At 39.1% G+C, this 10,534-nt stretch overlaps 1 protein-coding gene across 1 annotated transcript; it reads left to right on the forward strand.

Moving 5' to 3' along the window:
- Positions 1–7,098: 7,098 nt before the first annotated feature.
- On the forward strand, positions 7,099–9,459 carry LOC112039566 (pentatricopeptide repeat-containing protein At1g62350). Its single transcript, XM_024072454.2, has 2 exons — positions 7,099–7,567; positions 8,616–9,459. Exons 1-2 carry the CDS (start codon positions 7,175–7,177, stop codon positions 9,030–9,032), a joined length of 810 nt encoding a protein of 269 aa, XP_023928222.1. The 5' UTR covers positions 7,099–7,174; the 3' UTR covers positions 9,033–9,459.
- The last annotated feature ends 1,075 nt before the right edge of the window (positions 9,460–10,534 follow it).

Here is a 10,534-nt window from a genome sequence, read left to right on the forward strand (position 1 = left end):
CACGCGCGTTTTTCTCTATTTTTTTACCTATTTTAAGCCTTTTCATACGGCGCATTCTTTTAAAATATATATATATATATATATTCTCGAATTTCTCTATTTTTACTTATTTTAAGCCTTTTCATATGGCACGTTCTTAGAAAAAAAAAAAAAATATATATATATATATATTCACATGGGACGGGACTCGCTATACTATTGGACTATTTTTTTTTTTTGAGAAGCTACTATTGGACTATACTAAATTCTAGTTAGTAAAAATGTGTATTGTATGCAAATAATACGCGCATGTCCGTAACTTTAAAAAAGACTTCTATATCTTGTCTTCACACCAACTATACAGAACTATACGTGTTTTTTTCACATTTAAAAGTGTTATACGGTAACAAATAGAAGATGTAAAAGACGGTTTATTTAATATGTTGGTTTCCAACTTTCCACAAAAGCGTTAGTTATGTCAAATACTAAAACAAGAGGTAGACTTGAGTCATCGTGGAAGTGCTCTCGTGCTTCCACAAACATAGTGGCAAAGTAGTGTTTTGCATCCTTGCAAGAGTAGAGTGATCTCCCTAGTAGTGAGGTCAGTTGAGTACCCCGTTGCCTCTCTAGGATGAGAGTGGGGTATCCTAAAAATGGTGAAGAAGCTTAAAGAGATATGGCAATGGCTTACGGTCACGGAGGAAGAGGACGACGGCATAACTTTGGGGCGAGATAGCGCAAAGATAGCAAAGGAACTAGGAAAGAACTGCGTGATAATGAAGATACTTACACAACGTTGTATTAATATTGAGGCATTGAAGAAAAATACACGAATGCTCTGGAAACCTAATAAAGGAATGCAGATATCGGAGATTGAAGATAATCTGTTCTTGGTGGAATTTGGAGACAGTCGAGACAAGAAGAAAATTATGGAGATGAGACCATGGAGTTATGAGAAGCAGTTGATATTACTGCAAGATTTTGAAAGGGAGATGATTCCTAAGGACATCACGATGAAATGGTCACCCTTTTGGGTACAAATTTACAATTTGCCACTCAAGAGTATAACCAGAGAGGCAGGACAGCTGGACAGGTGATAGGATCAAAAATTGGAGAAGTTATGGAAGTTGATGTGCCAGAGAGAAGGGTACAATGGGGCAAATATCTTCGAGTGCTAGTTCAAGTGGATACATCAAAGAAAGTGATCAGGGGAAAAAGAGTATCTATAGAAGAAGATGGGGGTCAATGGGTGTTCTTCAAATACAAACGTCTCCCTAATTTTTGCTATGTTTGTGGCATGCTTGACCATGGAGAGAAAGAATGTATAAAAAAGGAGAATGGGGGAGTGGGTGATGACAGAAAGGGGATTATGCAATATGGTGCATGGATGTGAGGGGAACCAGGAAGACGATATGGGAATAATAGTGAAAGAGACCACTAAAAGAGGAGCGCCTATGAGGTCACCAAAAGGGAGGGTAGATGTAAGACGAAAGGCGGAGGTCACTAGAGGTTCGATGGCATAGACGAATTCCCAAGCAGCCAAAAGCAAGTTTCATTGTATCAAGAAAATAGAGTCTAAAGACAAAAACCAGGCAGAGTTTCATGAAAGAAGGAAGGTCAAAGAGGAAGGAAGAAAGGTTGACAAACCTTTAGCTATACTTAGCAACCATATTGTGGAGACAACTCTTGCAAAAGGGAAAGATGTTGAAGACATGTAGTGGGAGAAAACGACGGGTAAAGGCGTGAAGGAGAATCTCGAGGGGAAAATTTCAAATACAAATGGTTTGGGGGAGGGAGTAGCGGGCCAGGATTGGGCCATAAAGAACACAAGCCCACTAGCTATGACTTTGAACCAAACAAAGGTTGGCAAGCTGAGGTTTTGGGACAAAAAGTGGGCACTAGAAAAGATGGCAAGACAAAACAAGCCCACTGCACTAGTTAAGATGAAATGATTGGTTGGAGCTAAAAGGGAATGCCCAATCCCTCTGATGGAGCTTGATCCAAACAAAATACAAACCAAGAAGTGTAAAGGCAAAGAGAAAGCAAAGAAAACCTGTGACGGAAATACAAAGGTCGTGAATGGCGTGAGTGATGATAGTATGGACAAGGTTGGCAGAGAGGCGGTGGTTGTGAAGCAGCACCGCCGAGCCAAATGATCGTCTTAGCATGGAATTGTTGAGGAATGGGTTTCGCCTCAACCGTTCGGTCCTTTACCGATGAGGTGAAGATGAGGAACCCAACAGTGGTTTTTCTGCAGAGACCAAGGCAGGCCTAAGTCGGATTAAAGGTCTGCAACAAAAGTTGGAATACACTCAAGGAATCATGGTGCTGAGTGACGGAAGAAGCGGAGGTCTTGCAATGCTGTGGTGTGAAGGAAAAAAAGTAACTTTCAAAAGTTGCTCTCACTCTCATATTGATGTTGTAGTGTTTGAGGAAGAGAGTGGAAAAAATTGGAAAGCAACAGGATTTTATGGTCACCCAGATGCTAGGATGAGGTTTAGTTCATGGGAGTTAATTAAAACGCTACACGCATAAGCTAGTTTACCTTAGGTGATTTTTGGGGATTTTATCGAGACAGTTAATCCTGATGAGAAACAGGGCTGGAGGGATAGAGAGGCAAGTCAGATGAAGGCATTTAGGGAAACTGTGAGCCATTGTGGCCTCCTTGATTTGGATTTTGTGGGGCAGAAATATACATGGTGCAATGGGAGATTTGGAGACTAGAGGACCCTAGTGAGGCTGGATAGGATGATTGCAAATGAATCATGGAAGGAGGAATTTCCTAATATGATAGTGCATCACGTCTCTATGGCTGCCTCTGACCATCGTCTCTTGGTGCTTAGACCGAAGGGTAGTAAGCCTCATGGAGAACAAGCAGGCGTTTCTTCTTTGAAGTGATGTGGACAAGAAAAGCAGGGTGTAAGGAAGAAATTGGATTAGCTTGGGACCCATATCATGATGAATCAACCTTTCCAATCCAAAAAAGAATTAGAAGATGCCAACAACAACTCCAAAGGTGGAATCAGAGGCTGTTCGGCAATGTGAATAAACTTCTTAAATAGAAAAAGGAGAAGCTCCAGCAACTAGAAAATGCTTAATTTGCTCCATGAGACCGAAGAAGAAATTCAAGAATTGAGAATGGAAATAAATGAACTTCATACCAATGAGGAGGAAGTGATGTGGAATCAACGATCAAGAGTGTTGTGGTTGAAAGAGGGATAGGAACACTAAACTTTTTCATGCTATGGCAAGTCAAAGACGAAGGAAAAACAAGATTGAAGGCATTATGGACTCCAATGGGGATTGGCATGACTCGGAAGAGGCCACTAAAGGTATTATACTGAATTACTTTGAATCAATTTTCAATTAAGTTAATCTTGAGAGCTTTACGAAGAGTGTGGGGGTTGTGGAAAAAAGGGTCTCGGTGGATGTGAACAAAGAATTAATGAAGGAGTTTAAAAGTGAAGAAATGTGGACAGCACTCAACCAAATGCACCCTCCCAAATCCTCAGGCCCGAATGGTTTGTCCCCTATTTTCTACTAGAAATATTGGGATATTGTGGGAGCTAGTGTTTCACACTGTGTATTATAGGCCTTAAACTCGGGATCATGCCTGAAAGAATCAATGGAACATACATCTGTTTAATCCCCAAAACAAAAAATCCCCAATGGGTGACCGAGTACCACCCTATTAGTTTGTGCAATGTGGTTTACAAGCTAATAGCTAAAGTCCTTGCAAATAGACTCAAGGGAGTTCTACTGACAGTGATTGGTGAAGCGCAAAGTGCCTTTGTTCCTAGAAGGCTCATAACGGATAATGTGCTACTAGCCTTTGAGACGATGCATTTGATTGATCAAAGAAGGAAAGGCAAAGAAGGCTTGATGGCAATAAAACTATATATGAGTAAAGCATACGACCGTGTGGAGTGGGGTTACCTTGAGGTGATGACAAGGAAAATGAGATTCCACGAAAGATGGATTGCTTTTGTGATGATGTGTGGTCCACGGTGACTTATTCAGTTCTTATTAAGGGGGTGCCGAAAGGATCCATCATGCCTACCAGGGGGCTAAGGTAAGGAGACCCCATCTCACCATACCTCTTCCTTTTGTGTGCAGAAGGATTATTTGCCCTATTGAGGAAAAGAGAAATGGAAGGTCTTCTTCATGGTGTCATGGTAAATAGAGGAGCACCCACAATCTCCCATTTGTTTTTTGTCGACGATAGCGTTATATTTTGTAGGGCAACAAGGGAAGAATGCAATCAAGTAGCTAATGTGTTAAGTGTCAACGAAATGGAGTTAGGCCAAAATTTGAACAAGGAGAAAACAACCCTTTTCTTTAGCAGAAACACACCAAGGGAAGTCCAAGAAGCTGTAAAGGAAGTCTTTGGGCCACAAATAATTCAGCAACATGAATGATACCTTGGTCTACCCTCGCTTGTGGGGCAGGGAAAACAAAATGCTTTTAATCATATAAAGGACCAAGTGGGAAGAAAGATTGCTGGGTGGAAAGGTAAGCTCCTATCAAACGCTGGTAAAGAAATCCTCATTAAGGTAGTAGCTCAAGCCACCCCCACATACACAATGAGTTGCTTTAAACTCTTGGAATCTCTATGCTCAGAGTTGAATTCTATGATGGGAAGATTTTGTTGGGGGCAGAAATCAAATGAGCAAAGGATGGCTTGGATGTCATGGTAAAAATTATGCCTACCAAAAGCAGAGGGTGGATTGGGTTTTAGAAGTTTGAAGGCTTTCAACCTCGCTCTACTTGCGAAACAAGGCTGGCGGATTATGTAGAAAAAAGACTCCTTGCTGCACAAAGTTTTCAAGGTCAAGTATTTTGCAAAAACCTCCTTTATGGAAGCAAAGCTGGGGAAAAGTCCATCTTACATTTGGCAAAGTATTTTTGCAACCCAAGGGATCATTGACGAAGGAACGAGGTGGATTATTGGCAATGGCAGGGACGTGGATATTTATAGGGACAGATGGGTGCTAGGCATAGGCTTGGGTAAGGTGATCAGCCCAAGGGTAAGAGTTTGGGAAGGTGATAAGCGAGTTTCAAGGCTTTTAAATGTGGACCAAGGAACGTGGAACATAGATATGGTATGAGAATTGTTTCTTCCCTTGGAGGCAGACTTCATATTGGGCATTCCCATCAGCCTAATGGCACCAAAGGATGAACTGGTATGGGCCATGACCCCTAATGGAACTTTCTCAGTTAATAGTGCCTATAAAGTGGTAGTTAAGCTATTGAACAAAAGTAAAACAGAAGATGGACACCTAGGATGCTCAAACAACTCCAAACTTCAAACTTTGTGGAAAACCATTTAAGGTATGAAATGCCCAAATAAGATTCGACACTTCACATGGCGAGCATGCAAAAACATTCTTCCCACAAAAACCAACCTGTCAAAACGAAAAGTGACCACGAAGGAGGAATGTGATGAATGTGGGGAAAAGGAGACATCAGGACACATTCTATAGAGATGTAGAGCTGCGAAGGCAGTATAGGAGGAGCTAAAGATCAAGCTGCATAATGTCAGGTACTACCTAGAGCAATTTGTGGATATGTTATGGCTGTTATAGGAAGAGAAGGGTGGGTATGACTGGGAGCTGATTGCCATGACTGCGTGGAGCTTATGGAACAACAGAAATAATGCCAGACATGGAGGTCAAAGGAAGCAAGGAAGGATTATTATAGCTGATGTTCGTCGCTATGTTGAAGAGTTTCGAGTAAACTTGCCTAGTAGCCCCCCAAAACCCCCTCCAATTCATGGAGGGTGGATTACCCCGCATGAGGGATGGTATAAGGTGAACGTGGATGAGGCCATTTTCAAAGAATCTAGGAACTGTAGTGTTGGCATGGTAATTAGAAATGAGAAAGGCCAATTGATGGGTGCAATGAGGAAAAAATTCCCTACCCCTTGGGTGCATTGGAGGTGGAAGCCAAAGCGCTTGAGGAAGGTATTATGCTAGCATGGGACTTCGGACTCAAAAACATCATCCTTGAGGGGGACTCTCTAGCTATCATACAAGCAATCAAAGGAGCTTCTCCCTCAGCCACGATTATTCAAAAGATCATCGAAGGCTCGAGGTGGTTTTTAATGAGGTTCAGTGGGTGGAAGGCTGTCCATGTTAGGCGTAGTAGCAATACTACTGCACATTAATTGGCTAGCAATGCTTATGAGAGTGCAAACGATGTAATTTGGGTGGAGGAAACTCCACCCATGATTGTAAACCAGATTCGAACTGATGTACCTGTCGGGACTTTTTGTCCAAAGTAATGAAAGCTAATTGAAATTTCTCATCAAAAAAAGAAAAAAGAAAAAAGAAACGAGAGGTATGAAGCGTAAAAAAAAAAAAAATCTCAAACCTATTCGGGTCAAACACATAGTTTTAGTTTAATATATTTTACTTTATTAAATCTGAAATCAAATAAAAACAAAAGCTGCCACTCACTTTTGCTGTAAATATGGCTCATGGTTCTCAACACAAAATAATAATAATAATAATAATAATATCATTATTATTATTATTATTGAGTTTTGCTAATACACAACAAAATATTATAATAGTTGAGTAAAAAAAATGAAAAAAAAAATATTATATTAAAACCGACCGCAATGAAAAATAAGAATATTGCGAAAGTAATAAGGCTTTTTTTTTTCTTTGTTCTTAAACTTGCACTTTTTTTCATGATTCAAAAATAAGAGGAGTGAAGATTTCAACCGCGAATCTACATAATTGAGAATAATCATGGCTAGTTTTGTGACCATGATTACATTTGGATGTTCCAATAATTATATCATACTTAGCAAAAGTTAAAACGTCATGATGCAAAGATTATTGTATTTATCTAAAAAAATTTGGTAAATATGATGAAAATATGGAGACACAAACTATTTTATAAAAAGAATTTATAAATTGGTGATATGGTAAGTAATTATTGATAAATGAAAAAATGATAATAATTATGAGTTTAGATAAAAACCACATATACATTTTGTAAAAATATTATAAAATAGTTTGTAAAAATTATTATTACTAAAAAAAAATGATAATTTAAATCAGAATATAAGAATATTAAAACTCAAAATTTTTATTTATTTATTTACTTATATTCACTCAATGGCCGGAAAACCAATCCCAGGTTTCCAGAGAGAACAGAGTGAGCATCGAAGTCGAAGAAACCTTAAATGCTGCGTCACGCTCGACTTCTCCTAAGAAAACCCTCTTCATCGTCTTCATCCTCATCCTCTCCTTATTTCCCAAAACAAAACCCTTTTTTGCTTCCCGAAAACACTTTTTCTAACTCGAAACACATACAACAACAACAACAGCAACAACAACAATGGCTACTCCGACATGTTACCGGGTTGGCCTCGAGCCCGAGCTTATCGATATGGAGAAGAAAGAAGGAGATGGGCAAGGAGGGTCTGATCGTGGCCAAAGAGCTCAAGAGGCTCCGCTCCAACTCGGTCCGACTCGACCGCTTCATTCGCTCCCATGTCTCTCGCTTGCTCAAGTCTGATCTCTTCGCCGTTCTCGCCGAGTTCCAGAGACAAGACCAGGTCTTCCTCTGCATGAAGGTAAGTTTAACAATGGTTCTGTTTGGTTGCTAAGAAAGTTTAGGAATAGAGAATTTTGCGCTGTTTCAATTCTTTAATTTCAGATTCGTATTCCATCTATTGCACTAATGGGGGTTGTTTTTACTGGGTCATGTTTCTGTTTGGTTATTGATAAATGTGAAATTTTGGAAATGGGGGAAATGGGAAAGTTTAGATTTTTGAAGAATTGTTCTTCCACTGCTTGATTTTTGAGAAATTGTAGGAAAAGGGAAAAATTTAAGAATGGATTCAAAATCTATACCTCTATTAAATTTCAATTTGTTTTGCATAGCATACTAAGTACTAACTAGTAAGTTCAGTTGTTAATTTAAGTGATGACCTTTGTAAGATATCTGATTCCTTATGTTACATAGTGATCTTTGAATGCAGTGTTCTAGCACTTCTGTGTTTACAATAGTAAGATAATATAGCTGGTTGATTTCAAAGGTAGTGTGGTTGTTGTATTAGTCAGGTTTAGTAACAAAACTTCTTTCAGAAGCAGTGGAGCAATGCTTATCTAATCAATCTCTTGCATGACGTGTACTATGCTAATAACAATTGCAGTGACTTAAATAGCATCTTTCATTTCCTGATGGTTTTGTTATCTCTAACTCATAGAATTTGACATCTCATAGCTTTGTAATTGAGGAATAAGCTTCCCTGCAAGCACACTTTACAATAGTTATTTAGGATATTTGCTGCATTTTCTAAGCCGCTGAGCTAATTATTTCTATGCACTACAAGTTGCCACAAATCAAAGTAACTCATAAGAAAAAGTGATCTGAATTGCTAGCTGCTCCTCTCTCTCTCTCTCTCTCTCTTCAAGCATTCAGTAGGTCTCAAACATTCATAACATCACTCACCCTTTACCCCATTATTTTAAGGAGTGGAGGTGGTGCCATTTAGCTAGAACTCATTTATTGTGCCTTTTTTAATGTTTCATTGGTTTAAATCCTCCACCACCACCCCTTCCCCCCCAAAAAAAAAAAAGTGTACAATGTGTGACTATCTTGTAATATATGCTTCTCAGTTATATGATGTGGTGCGAAAAGAAATTTGGTATCGGCCAGACATGTTCTTTTACAGGGACATGCTTATGATGCTCGCAAGGAACAAAAGTGTTGATGAAGCAAAAAGGGTTTGGGAAGACCTGAAGAGAGAAGAAGTTCTCTTTGATCAACATACATTTGGAGATCTTATCAGGGCCTTTTCAGATAGTGGATTGCCCTCAGAGGCAATGGAAATATATGATGAAATGAGACAATCACCTGATCCTCCAATCTCATTACCTTTTCGGGTGATATTGAAAGGGCTCATTCCATACCCAGAGTTAAGAGAGAAGGTGAAAGATGACTTCTTAGAACTTTTTCCTGGTATGGTTGTGTATGACCCACCTGAAGACTTGTTTGAAGATCAAGATTGGCGAAGGGAGAGTGAAGATGATTAGATGGTGCTGCTGCTTATGCGCTCATTATGTTAACTCCACTGGAGACTACTCTTCCTCAGGGAAGGTTGCCATTGGCAATGGCGAGAAGCAATCAGATGCCTGTAATAACTTGGTGCAGTTGTTGGTGATTTACCATGGTTGATGTACTCCTCAATGCTGTAAAAGCTCACTCATGGTCTTTCAGAGTCTGACTTTTCATGGCATGCAATGATGTGAGGATTGAGGGATAGCCTTTATAGAACTCCTCAGTGCATGAGTTGGTTCCTGGCTCGTGATGCAATTTTGAGTGACTTGGTTGAAGGTGTATGTTGAATCATATTACTTTTATATTTCTTATAGCATTTTGTTGCTTTGTGTAAAGATAGTGTATGATAAAAGAAATTATAAACGCAGTTAACAAGAAGAAAAAATTCTATTGCTGGAGGAATTTTGTTTTTTTTTGTTTTTTTTTTTTTTGAGAGAGCGCTAGAATAGAAGTTAAAGACTTAAAGAACAGGTTTTTAATTCTCAAGGTAGCTTGGACTATAACTATACAAGTTAATATCTAATATTTATTTACAGATCTTGTGGGCAATATATCATATTCCTAATTCCTACATCGGTTCATTTTTGAAGAGGAAGTTGCATGTTGGATTTGTCTTAAAAGGGTAGAGATGCAGAGTACTCCTTTTGAAATGAAATGGGAGAGAGAATTTATAAAATAAATCCAACCGAATGAAATGGAATATGGTATATTTTCTATAATTTGTTTTGAGAATTTATATGGAGGTGTCGAGAGTTAAGAAATATATAGTTTTATCATTACCATTCAACTAATAATAGTTTTTGTAGGGGTATTGGGCCTAGGAGCTCATTATCTATATATTTATTGGGCCTAAGGCCCAAGCCGAGAACTAAAGGTCATCCGAGGAAGAGTAAACATTATCAAGGGAGTCCGTGTGTAAGCCAAGGATGAATGTCTTCTTGGCTAGCCAAAGCCAAGGTTTGAATAGGTGGTCTGCCATCCAGGAGAACATTCCAGGGAGTTCTATTAGTACGGATAAGTATTACAGAAACATAGGACCGGGGGGGAGGGGGAGAGGGAATCCTAAAATATCTAAGAAAAAAGTTGCTACTACCGCATTAAATGCTCTGTAGCTAACTCTTTGGCCGCATTAATATGGAAGTGATACCTGAACATTAGTTTTTAGCCTTACAGTTACTACATGAAGACTTCAGGAAAGTGCTGATGGGACAAGTATCAATACCAACCATTTGGCCAACATGTGGAAGGTAGAGATGAAAGGGGAAGAGAGTATAAAAGAAGGAGGAAGCAATGAGAGAAAGGGATCGAGAAATCAAGAGAAATACACTGTAGCAATCAGGAACCAAACTTGTACTTAAACTTAAGAGCAATACATAAGAATTGATCTCCTCGGACTGTGCCGATGACGATTTTCTGTAGTTAAATCTTATCCATCTTCTTTTTCTCGTCATTTGAATTCATTTTATTTGTTGTCCAA

This window comes from Quercus suber, unplaced genomic scaffold (assembly GCF_002906115.3).
Source record: "Quercus suber isolate HL8 unplaced genomic scaffold, Cork oak 2.0 scaffold_306, whole genome shotgun sequence".
Lineage (NCBI taxonomy): Eukaryota > Viridiplantae > Streptophyta > Magnoliopsida > Fagales > Fagaceae > Quercus > Quercus suber.

Coding starts and splice junctions, on each gene's coding strand:
- LOC112039566 (XM_024072454.2), top strand. CDS start 7,175: ATGCTGCGTCACGCTCGACTTCTCCTAAGAAAACCCTCTTCATCGTCT. Junction 7,568..8,615: donor AGGTCTTCCTCTGCATGAAG/GTAAGTTTAACA, acceptor TATGCTTCTCAG/TTATATGATGTGGTGCGAAA.